General features: G+C 53.8%; 1 protein-coding gene across 7 annotated transcripts; it reads right to left on the bottom strand.

Annotated features, from left to right (window-relative positions):
• Window positions 1-549: 549 nt before the first annotated feature.
• Window positions 550-13569, bottom strand: HYOU1 (hypoxia up-regulated 1). Of its 7 annotated transcripts, none has more exons than XM_010356947.2 (26): window positions 13482-13569; window positions 12398-12495; window positions 12077-12170; window positions 11820-11898; window positions 11495-11649; window positions 11294-11370; window positions 10802-10983; window positions 10435-10550; window positions 8952-9144; window positions 8610-8744; window positions 8393-8475; window positions 8122-8254; window positions 7741-7928; window positions 7340-7478; window positions 6137-6197; window positions 5922-6001; window positions 5384-5569; window positions 5080-5252; window positions 4849-4936; window positions 4625-4747; window positions 4325-4458; window positions 4113-4197; window positions 2929-3169; window positions 2784-2834; window positions 2147-2197; window positions 550-2020 (listed from the first exon to the last, which is right to left on the bottom strand). In XM_010356947.2, the coding sequence occupies exons 2-26, from the start codon at window positions 12486-12488 to the stop codon at window positions 1959-1961; spliced, it is 3000 nt and encodes a 999-aa protein (XP_010355249.1). In that variant the 5' UTR covers window positions 12489-12495; window positions 13482-13569; the 3' UTR covers window positions 550-1958. The 7 variants fall into 7 exon arrangements, with proteins under 7 accessions (XP_010355249.1, XP_030773415.1, XP_010355248.1 ...); XM_030917555.1 differs by having other exon boundaries at window positions 2147-2200; XM_010356946.2 differs by having other exon boundaries at window positions 13349-13534.
• Window positions 13570-14335: the final 766 nt, after the last annotated feature.

Raw genomic sequence — 14335 nt, forward strand, 5'->3', positions numbered from 1 at the left:
CCTCTCAGCCTCCGAGTAGCTGGGACTACAGGCGCCCGCCACCTCACCCGGCTAGTTTTTTGTATTTTTAGTAGAGACGGGGTTTCACCGTGTTAGCCAGGATGGTCTTGATCTCCTGACCTTGTGATCCGTCCGTCTCGGCCTCCCAAAGTGTTGGGATTACAGGCTCGAGCCACCGCGCCCGGCCAAGTCCAAAGTGTTAATAACATTTTGGTAATTATTCAAACTTTTTTTGAGGTTTTCACTGTCACACATGCTGGAGTGGTGGCACGATCATAGCTCACTGAAGCCTCCAAGTCCTGGGCCCAAAGGACCCACCCTCCAGCCTCAGTCTCTGAAGTAGCTTGGTCTACAGGCGCACATCCCCACACTCAGATTTTTTTTTTTTTTTTGAAACAGGGTCTCGCTGTTGCCCAGGCTGGTCTGGCCTCAAGTGATCCTCCCATCTTGGCCTCCCAAAATGTTAAGATGACAGGTATAAGCCACCATGCCTGGCCCAAGTTTCTACTTAAAAATTTTTCTATTTTTACAAACTCACAGCACAAAAACTGTAGAAAAGAATATTTTATTGAAACAGTTTCTCAATTAACAATGGAGCAAAGTACAACTTGACTCAAACCTGTCCAACCAGCATCAACTGCTACTGAAATAATTCAAACATACAGAAGAGGTGGGGGTGGGGTGAGCGGTAGGACCCTTAGGCCCCATCTCTGCCAATGTGGCAAAAAAAAAAAAAAGAAAGAAAAAAAAGAAAAGACAAAATGACTGACACAGCCAGGTTCATTCTTGTCGTGGAGCTGGGGCGGCAGCCCTAGCTTCTGCTACGGACAGAATACTGGAGACGGGCTCCCTAGGCATAGGCATGGTGGGTCAGGGGTCCCCATCCTAGCAGAGTGATGCACAGAGGAAGGCCAGCCCTGACCCTCCTCCTTCATCCACAGGCCTGCCTCGGAGAAAGGGAGGTGGCATCTCTACATTCACGCCATGGTCTCTCCTTTCCCCAGGACCTTGGGATAGGGGCTCACAGTAGAAAGCACATTTTGGTCAGCCCAGGGGTCAGGGGGTGAGGGAAAGGCTCTGTCTGGGAGGAGCCGAACAGCAGAAGAGAGGAGGCAGGGAGTTACAGGAACCTGGGGTACCAGGCTGCTGGAAAGATGCAGATTATAACAGAGCTTGCAGGATGCGGGCACCCCATGCCAACCACTATACGTGGCTTTCCTCTTCGGAGAGGTGGTGGGCTTCCTTCTTCACTGTGTCCCTCCCTCCCTCTGGCCACTAGGGGTCGGAAATACGAGTAAGAATCCTTCCAGATTTACTTCCACCAATCCAGAGGTACAGGTTTTTAGGCAAGGGGCAGAGAACTGCCCAATTTGCAGCAGGAAGCCAAGGAAACCCAGGGGGAAAGAAGCTGGATGGGAATGGGGGAGGGAGGCTCAGGGAAAGAGAAGCCTGCAGAGGGAGGAAAGAGTACAGATAGGCACTCGGAAACCAAACCTGGTAACCAAGGCTCTGAAGACACTGGCCTGAAAGAATGCTGATCGCATGGTGGGAGAGGAAGGGAGGGAAGGAAGGATCACCAGAGAAGAGTGGAAACTCCCCAGCAACCCCAGATACCCTTCCCATCACCAGGACCCATCAACCACTGGCAGCCATTCTCTCCCTACCCACAGGCAAAGAATTAAGACATAATAGTGATTTTTCCCAAATTTAGGGCCTATATGGGTAGGGAACAGGGAGTGGGGCTGGGGAAGAGAACAGTTTCCATTTTTAACCACAGAGGTACTGCACAAGGAACCAGTGAGCTGTCCCTCCCTTCCCCTTCTCCATACCTCCAATCACGGGTGAGAAAGGAACTCCAGCCGAGGGCAGGACCTACCCCTCCCCCCATCCTCGATGTTTAATAAATAGAAGTAGTGGGGGAAGGGGGTGGAGATGAATGGGAAAAACAGAGGTGGGCGTTATAGTTCGTCGTTCTTCAAAGGCCGCTTCTGTCCTGTCGATTGTTCTTTCTGTTCAGGTTCTGTTGGGAGTTTGGGGGAGCAAAGGAATCACGGCAGGTGAAACAGAGGAACCAACCCCAGTTCTTTGCAGAGGATTTCCTGAGACCCCACCAGGCTTCCCACTGTAGCCCCAGCTCCACCCTCACCTGCTCCAGGACCTCCTAACTCCAAAGGCTCAGTGTCTCCTGGCTCGGATCCTGCTTTGGAAAGGAACAGGTTAGTCTCCTCAAAAGGGAGGAAGAAGCTAAGGGAAGGCTGGGCCAGTTTTTCCATGAAGAGCCACCCAGTAAATATTTTAGGATGCATGAACCACATTTGGTCTCTTTGCCTATTCTTTTTTTTTTTTTGAGACAGAGTCTCTGTTGCCCAGGCTGGAGTGCAGAGTGCAGTGGCGCCATCTCAGCTTACTGCAATCTCCACCTCCCAGGTTCAAGAGATTCTCCTGCCTCAGCCTCCTGAGTAGCTGGGATTAAAGGTGTGCGCCACCATGCCTGACTCGTTTTTTTGGCATTTTTTTTAGTAGAGATGGGGTTTCACTATGTTGGCCAGGCTGGTCTCGAACTCCTGACCTCAGGTGATCCACCCGCCTCAGCCTCTCAAAGAGCTGGGATTACAGGTGTGAGCCACCGCGCCCGGCCTTTTTTTTTTTTTTTAAACAACCCTTTAAAAACACAAAGGCCATTCAAGCTCATGGGCTGTCTAGAAACAGGCTGTGCCTGCCAGTTTGCCTAGCCCTGGGCTAATGCAACATCCACGTGCTCAACCATGGTTGCTCCAACTCACCAGTCTCTACTTTCTCTGGTTCTGAAATGGGCTCTGCATCTTCAGTCTGGCCTGGAAGGAAACCAGGGGTAAGACACAACCTCAGGAGGGAAAGGAGGCCATCTCCCTGTCCAGCAGAACATGCAGCCAGGTACCCTGTCCTCACCTGCTGGAAGGATGACCTTCTCCCCCTGGTCACTGGCAGTGGCATTGAGGGGTGGCTCTGCCCGGGTCCCATTCTTGTCCTTGGGCCGGGGCCGGGGCTTGGTAAACTTGGCCTTATTGAGCAGATACTGCACCTCTCGGTCCAGGGCCATCATCTTGGCCTCAATGTCTTTTGAGAGCAACACGGGCTTCTCTGTGGCGGGCAGCTTGGCCTGCTCAGCCAGAGTTGCATTCTTCCAGGCCTGTGGGTGAGACCAGGAGAGGCTCCGAGCTAGCCATGGAGAGAGCAGACATCTCTGTCCCAGATGGAATCACACCCCCAACCAGCCTCTTCCCTCAGACTGCAAATCACTGCCACCCCTGGCCTCAGTCCCATGAGGCTAACAGACTCCTCAGAAGGGTATTATAAAGGTTCTCCACAATGAAGTCCCAACCTGCATGTTTCTGGCTTATATCCTACTACTCTGGAGTGACTACAACTGAACAAACCCCTTGAATATTCCTTTCTTATTTTTATTTTTTTGAGACGGAGTCTCGCTCTGTTGCCAGGCTGGAGTGCAGTGGCACGATCTCAACTCACTGCAACTTTCGCCTCCTGGGTTCAAACAATTCTCCTGCCTCAGTCTCCCGAGTAGCTAGGACTACAGGCACGCCCCACCACGCTCAGCTAATTTCTGTATTTTTAGTAGAGACGGGGTTTCACCATGTTGACCAGGTTGGTCTCGATCTCTTGACCTCATGATTCACCTGCCTCAGCCTCCCAAAGTGCTGGGATTACAGGCATGAGCCACTGTGCTCGGCTGAATACTCCTTTCTTGATTCTCCACTTCTGAGCTGTGGCTCAAGAGTCCCCACACATCCAAAACAGTTTCTACTTCACATGCCACATCAGTCTCACCTAGCCAAACCCTGGACCATGTTCTGACCTAGGTCAAATCCCAGCCCCTCAAAGCAGCTTTCTCTATCCTCATGGCATGGGCATTTTGCTCCTCCAGTCTGATGACTCTTATGGCCATGGCTCTTGCTTGGGACTAATCAGATGTGGGCTCAAATACAAACATCTTTTGTCTTCAGATTAAATGCTAAGCCAGGAGGCAGGGGTTGCTGTGGCTTCCTCTCTCCACCTCTTCCACAGTACCTAGGATGGCAGCTAAGTATCTGGTTAAGTATTTATGAAGTGATTACCCAGGTCTCATTGATGACTTTCTCTAATGTTGTCATCTCCACCTCAGTGAAGATCTGGTCCATCTCTGGGATGAGCCGGGCCCCCCTGGAAGGCAGAAAGGAGACCATTAACCTCAGAGGGAGAGGGGTCTGTGGTGTGGGGAGTGGGAAGCTGGGAGGAATGAGAATCAGTGGCCTGGCAGGACTGCATACAGGGTTCAGGGGCTGCTTACTTGAGGAACATGCTGGAATGGTTGAGGAGATTATCGAGGGCAGACAGCCGTTCGGGCCACTTCTTGCGCTCCTCTACCCGAAAAAACAGCCCTTGGCACAGCTTCCTCAGCTCAGCCAGCTTCTCCTTCAACATCTGATGGATGTGGGATTGGGCAGAGGGGTGGAGGGACGACAGCAGAGCCTGGAGTCAGCCCCCTGTCTGTCTTTATGGGCTCAAGCCCCGGCTCTTCTCTCTCTCTGACCCTGGGAGAGGAAGGAGAGCTCCCATTCCACCTGCCATGTCCTGAGAGGCCCCTCACCACTGTGGTGGCTCCAACACCCTCATCCTCCAGCCAGGTGGATGCGGCACTGAGCTTCCCAGAGATCTCCTCACGCTGCTCCTCTGTGGACACTTCCTGGTACTCGGGCTGGTACAGCTTGTCCTGGGTGGGGGACATGCAAACACATGCACCCGCAAGCCCAGGGGCAAGGCCCGCAGAGCCAGGCGTAAGCCCGCAGGGGCTGCTGCCTCCTGCCCACTGACCTGGGTCTCAAAGATGAACGCTTCCAAGCTGTTGGCGGCTTTTTCCCGTTCCTGCTTCTCCAGGTCTCGGAGTGTCAAGTCTTGAAGTCTATAGGATGAGGAAGGGGTAGGGATAAGGGAGAGAGCGAGTGAGAATTGAGACTCTGGGTCAGACAGCCCTCCCTCCCAGGGCACCATCCCACACCCTGCCCACCCTGCACACACATGTACACACCATCTGTCCTCACTTACTTCTGCACCGACTGAGCCAGCTTATCCTCTGGCAAGTCAGGCAGGTCCAGAACGACCAGCTCCACCCCAATCTCTTCAACCATTCGCTGCTTCCTGGCGGGCTTCTGTTTCTTCTCTCCCTCTGGGGCTGGAGCGACGCCCTCAGGCCCTGCCTCTGCCTTCTCACTTGGCTTCTGGGTGGGAAGAGTCAGGGGTGTCAGGAAAAGCCTCTGCCCTCCTACATTCTCCATGTGGTCAGATACAAGGCAGGTGCCCGCTCCCTTAGTCTCTGGATCCACACTGGCCTTCCTCTGCCACAGCTCACCTGGGCCTCAGACTTGTCCCCATTTTCCTTTTCTGTGGCCTTTTCTCCCTCAGGGGCTGCATCTCCCTTAGGTTCAGGGGGCAGGGGCTGAGAGCCATCCTCCACCGGGGCCTCAGCTTCCTCCTTGAGCTCCACCTGCTCCCCAGGCTCATCCTTGCTCCCCTCTGCAGGGCTCTCCTCTTCCTCCTGGGAAACACCGCAGGCGCCTCACGGAATGATCAGGAGCAGAGCCTCCAGGCAGGCCTGGCTCAGCACTGCTGACCCCATGGGGGTTCCATACAGGTGACCGCTGTATGCAAATGGTCAATGGCCTGCTTGGACAGTGACAATCTAGCTGGACAAAGGAAGAGAATCTGGAACGAGGGGAATGGGCCTTGGGAACACCAGTCAAGAAACAGTTGAGAGCCCAGAGGATCCTGGGGAGTGAATGGTTAACACAACAGGGGCAGGTGTGGCCTACCCTCACCCCCTTCCTCTGCTGCTACCACCTGCATCCCCCACTGTCCTCCATGCTCCCCTGGCTCCACCTTGAACTCACCTGGACAGTATCAGTACCGTTCTCCTTGGCATCTGGTGTGGTACCGCCTCCAAACAGGCTGGAAATGGTGTTGCCAAGTTCTAGGGGGAGGAAAACCCAAAGACTCAAAAGGAGACCACAGCAGTGATTCCACCTTCTAACCCAAGGGCCATGCCCTGTCCACCTCCTGAACCCTCACACATTCTCTCCTGTACACGCATGCATGCCCATCTTACTGGTGAGAGTAGATTCCTCTTCTGGGCTGTCCTCCACTAGTGTCTCAAATACAGACTCCACCTGAAAACAGGTTCAAAATCAAGAAACACACAGGCTAATCCACCTTTTCATCACATACATCCTGCCAAAGTGGGTGCCTGCTCATGCACACTCCATGCCGTTGCAGGCCTCGTCTCTCACTTGCCTTTTCTAAGGACCTGGAGTTGGTTGCCCATCTCTTGATTAGGAGGCCTCCACGAATAGGGTCCCAGCTCCTCTTTCCCCAAAGAGCCCCCTACTTCTCCACTCAGTAACTGTATGAGCCATTACATCCATATTCCCAGATTTGTTCTTCAAAAACGGATTCCTGGCCGAGTACCTGGAGAGTACAGGCTTATGCTTGTAATCTCAACACTTTGGGAGGCCAAGGTGGGTGGATCACTTGAGGTCAGGGTTTTGAGACCAGACTGGCCAACATGGTGAAACCCTATCTCTACTCCAAATAACAAAAATTAGCCAGGCGTGGTGGCGGGCGCCTTGTAATCCCAGCTACTCAGGAGGCTGAGACAGGAGAATCGCTTGAACCCGGGAGACGGAGGTTGCAAGATCGCGCCACTGTACTCCAGCCTAGACAAGCAGACTCTGTCTCAAAAAAAGTAATAATAATAGTAAGTGGATTCCTGAGGCCAGGCACAGTGGCTCCCACCTGTAATCCCTGTACTTTGGGAGGCTGAGGCAGGAGGATCACTTAGTCCCAGAAGTTAGAGATCAGTCTGGGCAACATAGTGAGACCCTGTCTCTATAAAAAGTACAAAAAAATTTAGCAGGATGTGGTGGCACATGCATATCATCCCAGCTACTCAGGAGACTGAGATGGATCATTTAAGCCCAGGTGTTCAAGGCTGGAATGAGCTATGACCATGCTACTATATTCTAGCCTAAGTGACAGAGCTAAGACCCCATCTCAAAAAAAAAAAAAAAAAAAAAAAAGAGTGGATTCTTCAAACCATTCAATAGTTCCAAGAAATTTACAATGCCTATAAGCATTTATAGGCTATAAGGAGGTCTGCACCAGATCACCGCTTAGCTCTGTTTAGAGCCAACATTTTTCTGATTCCTAAACTTTTGGTTATCATATCCTAATGCCATGTGGAACACGCTTTGGAAATGGCTGGCAGGGCCTGAGCCCCTGCCCTGCACACAGGGTCTCCTTTAGCTCTCACCCTGTCTAGACTGAGCACGCCACTCTCATCCAGGTTGAAGTGAGCCTTGATGCCCTTGGACTCGTAGTCAGGATACTTCTTGAAGCTGTCACCCACCCCTTTTAGCTTCACTGTGGTCAGATTCTGGGAGCCAAATACCCTGGTTGGGGAGGAAAGAGGAGTTCAGGGGGACCCATTCCAGCCCATCTCCCCCTCTAGACAACATGGCCTCCTGGCATGAGGCGTCAGGGGTACTCCCCAAGGGCACACTCAGGAGGATGGATGCATTCTCCAGAGAAGTTGCTCATAGCTGCCCTGTTTCAGCCCTGCAGGCCCACATCCTCCCTCACCCCCAGTCCTCATTGTCCAGCAGCCACGCCTCCCTGTCCCTGGAGCTCCCATTCTGCACCCCCGCCACTCACCGAAGATCTTCAGGCCCCAGGAAGCCCAGGTCACCGTAGTTGATGTGGAAGTTGAAATCATGGCTGTAGCGGTTAAAGGTGATGACTTTGCGTTGAGGGTAGGGCCCCATCCGAGAAAAAAGTACCCGTTTATTGTGCTTCAGGCTATGAACCCCAGGCTCCTCCTCCACCTCCCTCGTGAACTCCACCTACACAGCAGGCAGACAGAGGCATACTGTTATACTGTTGCACACTAGAGAACCCAAGTAGGTCGTGGGGTAAGGTGGGGAATACCTCTTAGCAGAAAGACAAAGGGATGAGCCAGAGCAGACCGAAGGGGAAACCCCACTTGGGAGAGGTAAAGGGAGCTTGTCACCTGCTCAGTCAGTCAGGCTCACTCACCAGGATGGGGTAGACCACTGCATCTCGGACGACAAATGGCTTCACTTTAAAGGCTTTGCTGAGTGCAGCTGCCTGGTACACTGCCCCCATGGCAGCTGCTTCATCTGCATTGATGTTCTTCCCCAGCTCCTCCCTGGGAAAATCCCAAGCCTCAGCACGGCCTACCCTGGAGCATGCAACTGGGACTTCCCTCCCCTCAGCCCTCCAGCTGCTCAGCCCAAAGCCGTGCCCCAGGCAGAACTCAGCCCAGCGCTCTAGCCCCCACACTCACTTGCCCACGGCCTTCAGCAGCACCTCCTGAACTTTGGGGACCCGAGTGGCCCCACCCACCAGGATCACCTGCTCAATCTCATCCTGCAGTGAGTAAGAATGAGAGGTGGAACAGCAGGCACTTAGTGCTCTTCCTCAGCACTGACTCGTCCCTTGACGTCCCATGGGTTTCCTATGCCCTTTCCTACGGGCATTCCCACCTTCCCCTACTCGCTCACCAGACTCATTTCGGCACTCTGGAGGGCCTGCTGTACAGGCCCAGGCACCCGCTCAAACAAGTCTGCACACAACTCCTCAAATTCCACACGAGTCGCTTTTGCCTTGAAGTCCACATCATCCATCAGGCCTTCAATCTGGGGAAGGATGGGGACTGTTAGGGAGTTCTTGCCCAGGTCCCACTCTCTTGGTGAGTAGGACAGAAACAAAAAGAATAGGTCTTTGGGGAGGATGGTAGAGGGAGGAGCACGGGCCATGCCAGGAACGAGCAGTCTAGTTCAGTGGCAGGGTCCCCCACCCTCTACGTGGGACAAATATAGCCTCAACCAGCCATTTGTGGGCACCTGTGCCATGTGGTCAGCGTTGGCACTGAGGACGGTTTTGAGCCGATTAGCCTCACGCAACAGCTTGGCCATCGCACGTGGGTTCTCCCGCACATCCTTTGCTCTCTGACCCTTGCGCTGCTCATTGAAAAGCCCAGCCAGGTGTTCTCGAAGCCGGAGCTCCATCTCCAGGCCCCCCAGGGTGCGGTCAAATCTGTTGAGAAAAGGGAGCAGGGAAAAAAGTGAAGAAAACATGGGGTCCCCACATTTGCACAGGAGCCTGACTCTCATCCCCACATGGCATCTTTCCTTCATCTCAGGGGACCTTGTTCATCTCCAGTGCCCCATGTGTGGACACACACTCTGCCCTCAACGCTCTACAGCACAGCTGACACCTCACAGTGACCCTTCTTCCACGCATTCATTCGACAGTGTTTACTGAGCACTACTTATGTACTTCCCTCTGGGAATACAAATGTGGCAGCGGGGAGAGAGACAGGGTCTGTGCTATGGAAAAGTTGAATAGTCGCATAAATGTGAAATTATCACTATGTCACATGTTGTAAAGGTCAGGGGACAATGCCTGAAGAACATGCATGGGGGAGACTCAAGCTACTGAGGGAGGCCCAAGAACATGTCCCCTAAAAAGTGATGCTTGAACTGAAACCTGAAGGATGAGTTCAGTGCAAGCATCCCTTGAACTGAAGAGTTCAGAGTTCACTAGCTGGAGGGGAAAGAACATTCTAGACAGAGGCAACAATGCTCATAAAGACCTTGAGGTGGGAGAGTACATGGCAAGTTCCAGAGGAGGACAAGCATCACTGGGGCTCAAAGAGCGAGAGGGCTCAGGGCTCAGACAGTCTGCAGAAGGTAGGGTTGAGACAGGCGCAGGGAAAGTTTTGGAGCCAGTGACAGATTTTTAAAGAAACAGGTTAATGATCAGGTTGGATTTTAAGAAGAAACCTCTAATATGAAGAAAAAAGTAAAAGGAGACGTCACTAGAAACAAGGAGATGTTTTTAATTCTGCAAATAAGAGCTGATGGTAACTTGGACTGGGTGGTAATGGTGAAGTCAGAAAAAGATGGCTTCAAGAAATAAGACAACAGGGCACATGTTCTCAGGATCTCCTGAAGGCTATGTCACAGGTCATACAAATAAAAAAAAATTAAAAAACAATACAACAAGAGTGGTAAATTATTTAACTGGAAATGACAAGAGAACAAAACCATGATTGAATCTGACACCCAACATATGGCCTGCAGCTCCACGGATTTCCTTAGAATACGTTTCGAAAGTTCATGTCTTCCAATTTTCCCAAACTGTCCTCCCCTGCGCCCCAGCTTCCCCTTACTCTTTGTGAGTGGTCCCCTACAATGACTGATGGCTCAATCGGGAGAGCATTCCTGCAGCATGCAGGAAAGGAAAGCAGTGTTTCTCCTCCAAGAAGAAACCCTTGACTTGAGGGTCTTCACAAGGAGCCCTCCCTGCCAAGTACCCACTTACCCTACTCCCCGGATCTGCAGCTGTGGCTGCATCCCAGCTTCCTTAGTCTTCACCATCTGGTAGGTCACAATGGTGCATACAGTGCTGCCCGAGCCCATGTCATAGAACATGATATTCTGTAGAGATATCAAGGCAACTGTCACAGGAACCTTTTCAAACTCCAGGGTGCCTGCCTGCCCACCCGCCTGCTTCCAAGGGGCTGTCTGACTCTTAACATAAACCCAAACAGCTCCAAGAGGGGCTGGGAGGAGGCTATTGGTACATTTTGCCAAGGGCCAGCCCATGCAAACAAGATGCAAAAGGGACCAAGTGGCCTCCGTCCTTAGATTCAGTCACCCTGCATGTCTGGTCAGTCCTCCTGGCTCACCTGGGCAGTGGTGTTGATATCTTTCCGGCGGAAGACACCATAGCTGAGGGCAGTGGCGGTGTTGTCATTGATGAGCTGCAGCACTTTGAGGCCAGCCATGCGAGCAGCCTGCAGCACAGCTCGGCGCTCGGCCTGGTTGAAGAAGACTGGCACGGTGATCACTGCATCCTTGATGGGCTGCTCTACAGACGACAATAGAAAAGGGTCCCACCGGCTCCACACCTTAGATGAGGGCTTCTAATCTCATCACTAATGACATTTTGGACTAAGTAATTATTTGCTGTGGGTGCTGTCCTGTGCACTATAGGATGTTTAGCAGCATCCCTGGCCTCTACCCACTAGATACCAGTTGCACCCCTTAGAAGTGACAACCAAAACGTATCTTCATATGTTGCTAAATGTTCCCTGGGAGGCAAAGTTGCCCCTGTTTGAGAATCACTGCCCTAGATCCTGCGGAGCCTGGCCACAAAGGGCCCCACCTTGACCACTCACCTGCAAAATCTTCAGCTAGAGAACGAGAGTAATTGAGAACCATGCCCAACACTTCCTCAGGTGAGAACTGCAGCTGCCTGAGGGGAGGGAAGGTAGTTGGAGCCAAGGAAAGTCAGGCATTAAGGCGGCACAATCAGGAACACACACCAATGAGGAGCCCAGCAGAGTTGCTGAGACCACCTTCCCCAACAGAACACTCACGGGCTGATCTGAAAGTGCACAGTCTGCCTCTGTGGGTCGAAAGTCAGCTCGTGCTCCGGGAAGCGGGCCTGGTAAAGAGCTACATGGGGGTTATCTGCCTGCTTCCCCAGGAGGTGCTGGAAGTAACGTAGTGTAGCCTTTGGATTCTTAATGGCCTGAGGGGTGAAGAAGGAGCAGAGTATTAGGCTCCCAAGTCCACCCATTACCTACCTCTTACATCACAGAGACTGATAAGGAAACAGACTCTGGGGGCTGCCATCTCCTCTCCTCTGCCCACCACTCTGGTGGGAACTGCTAGCTCTGGGAAGGGGGACTGCTAGCTCACCATGCTTGCTGCACTGTCTCCAAAGAATCTTTCATTTTCTTTCAGGGTCACAATCACTGGGGTTTTCCTCCGAGATTCCCTGAGGAAAAGAGACTTTGGGCCCAGGTGCCTGCAGCAGAAGGACTCGGAAGCCTCAACACTCACACACATTTAACCACTCAGATGCCGAAGTCTGCTGTGGGCACTATGACGAACACATTCACACTTGGAGCCCAGACTCCCTCGTTCCCCACCCTTAACATAGGGGCCACCCTCACTTATTCAAGACAATTTCCATGGGCACTCCAGGTTTGACGATGGCCACCTTCATGGACTCACTGCCCAGGTCCACAGACATCACTGCCAGCGTATCTGAAGGGAAAAGAGGTTTGTCAGTTAGCTCTCCCTTCCCCCACCTTCCTGAGACCCCCTCTAATCAAAGCATACCACTTTCCATAGGTAAACGAAGATGGACAAAAGACATAAAGGTCTGGACCTAACAACTCAAGAGACTTCTGACCAAGAGCCCCAAGCCTGCTTCCCATAATGCATCCTTCAGTCATCATTTATCCATTTGCTCCCTCTACTTGGGTACATACCACTCAGTGCCAACAGGTCTGCCAAGAGCACAGCCACCAAGGCCCAAAAGACTCGCCTCCTCGGCCTCTGCCTCCTAACTTTGACTGTCATTGTGCCCCTGGGGGAGGCAAAGAAAGAAAACACTTCAAACTGGATGCCCGGAGTGAAGGAGACAGAACCACATCCCAGAACGGAGAAGCTGTAAGATTCATACCTACTCCATTCTTACCCAGGGCAAAGCAGCCTACTTCTCCCCCTCCCCCTCCTGATGGGTACCAACCACTCTCTCATCATCCCAGCAGCGCCCACACAAAGGCCCAAGTGAAAGAGCATGGGTCCTCAGCTATGCCACATCCCTAAACAGAGAAGCTAACAGGACAAGACTAAGCGAGACCCGAGCCTTTCGTCCACCACACAGGCAGTGAGTGGCGCACCGCAGCACTGTGCCTGTTGTCAGACACCTGGGGTGCGGCCAGGGATCCCCGCCCAGGGCTCAACCACCGCCCCACACCTGGAGCTCCCCCGCTGGCGGGGAAAGCCAGGCTGGGCCTGGACGGGAAGAAAAAGGTAATGACGTTGGGGGTGGCTAGGATGGAGTAAAGGCCTGTCTCCTCCTCGGCATCCCTGCGGGTTGTCCCGCCCCCTCTCTTTCCCCACCTCACTCCCCGGCCCCGCTGTGCCCACAGACGCAGTGCCGGGGCGGTAAGGTTCCCCGCCCGGCAGGTATCCGGTACCCGGTGTTCACCTAAGCCTCACCTGACGAAGGCGGCGGCTCCCACTCCTGGAAACGGATCCCGCCCGCCCCAGCGCGTGGGGACAGACCGGGGGGCCGAGCTGCGAGCCCCGCGGTGCGAGGCCGAGCGCCCGGCGTCCGCGCGGCCCTCCCTTGCGCTCCCGACCCGCCCCCGGAGCTCGCACGCTATCTCCCCTAGGAGGGGTGGCTGGTCCGCACCTCCATCCACCCCCGCTACCTCTTGCCTCCGCTCCTGCGGCCCCAGCTCTGGGACACACGCGGCACGAACGTACCCACGAGGCCGGCAGCGCCCCCGACCCGCGCCCTTCACAACTCCCCTCGGTTTGCAAACTGTTACATTAGCCACCAACCTCTTGGCGGCGTCTGGCGCACCAGCCGGCCCCGGACGCGGCGCGCGCTCATTGGCGCCTCGGCCGCCCAGCCCTGCGCCGCGCGCCCGGCCCCGCCCCTGCCGCCCCGGCGCGCGTATCCATTGGACCACGTCCCAGGCCCCGCCCCCTTTCTTTGCCTGCCTCGTCCTAGGGGCGGTGGAGGGGACCAGCCACTGGTTGGACAAAAACCGCCGGCGTCGGCTCGGGATTGGACCACGTCACGGGGCCACCGCGCTCCACTCCTTCCTCCCCCACCGCCGGCTCCGGGGCAACGGCGGGACCTTTTCCGGCGCTGGATGCTTCGCTGCCGGGGTTCGGGAGTGACCCGCGCCTGGAGCCCGTCGGGCTCACTGCAGTCCCGCACTCGGGGCTTTTCTTCCGGTCACCTGGAGAGCCCGGCCGAGGAATGGGATGACAGGCGTCCCGTCCGCAGCCCCGCGGAGGAGGCGCTTGCCTGCGGGTTGGTATTGAGGTGCCCTAGGCTTTAGATAGAATGGCTGTGTCTCCAACTGAGTCCGCCGCAACCCCCTCTGTTTTACTGAGGAAACTGAAGCCACAGAAAAAGATGTTTGTTGATGGGTCAGAGATAACCGATGCATTCGTCGCAGAATTTGGCCTGGATTTCTTAGGTTAAGCCCCACTCATTTGTATGAGTATTCCAAACTTAAGTGCTACACGCAAAAGACACTTTTATTTGTGAGGCTATAGTTGGTTGAACATGTGTGCACCTTCTCCTATTTCTATTCTATTAAATCTTGTGAACATTTCTCTACTCTTTCGCTGTTTCTGCCATAGAATGACAGAAGCACCTTACTGCCTTCTCTTTTAATTCA

This window comes from Rhinopithecus roxellana, chromosome 15 (genome assembly GCF_007565055.1).
Source record: "Rhinopithecus roxellana isolate Shanxi Qingling chromosome 15, ASM756505v1, whole genome shotgun sequence".
In the NCBI taxonomy this organism is placed as follows: domain Eukaryota; kingdom Metazoa; phylum Chordata; class Mammalia; order Primates; family Cercopithecidae; genus Rhinopithecus; species Rhinopithecus roxellana.

What these genes read in the sequence shown, in the direction of transcription:
- HYOU1 (XM_030917555.1), bottom strand. Translation starts at nt 12,488, where the DNA reads ATGACAGTCAAAGTTAGGAGGCAGAGGCCGAGGAGGCGAGTCTTTTGG. An exon ending in AGACCTGTTGGCACTGAGTG is followed by an intron (nt 12,171 to 12,397) that starts GTATGTACCCAA and finishes TTTTCCCTTCAG; the next exon opens with ATACGCTGGCAGTGATGTCT. An exon ending in CTGCAGATCCGGGGAGTAGG is followed by an intron (nt 9,145 to 10,434) that starts GTAAGTGGGTAC and finishes TTTTCTCAACAG; the next exon opens with ATTTGACCGCACCCTGGGGG.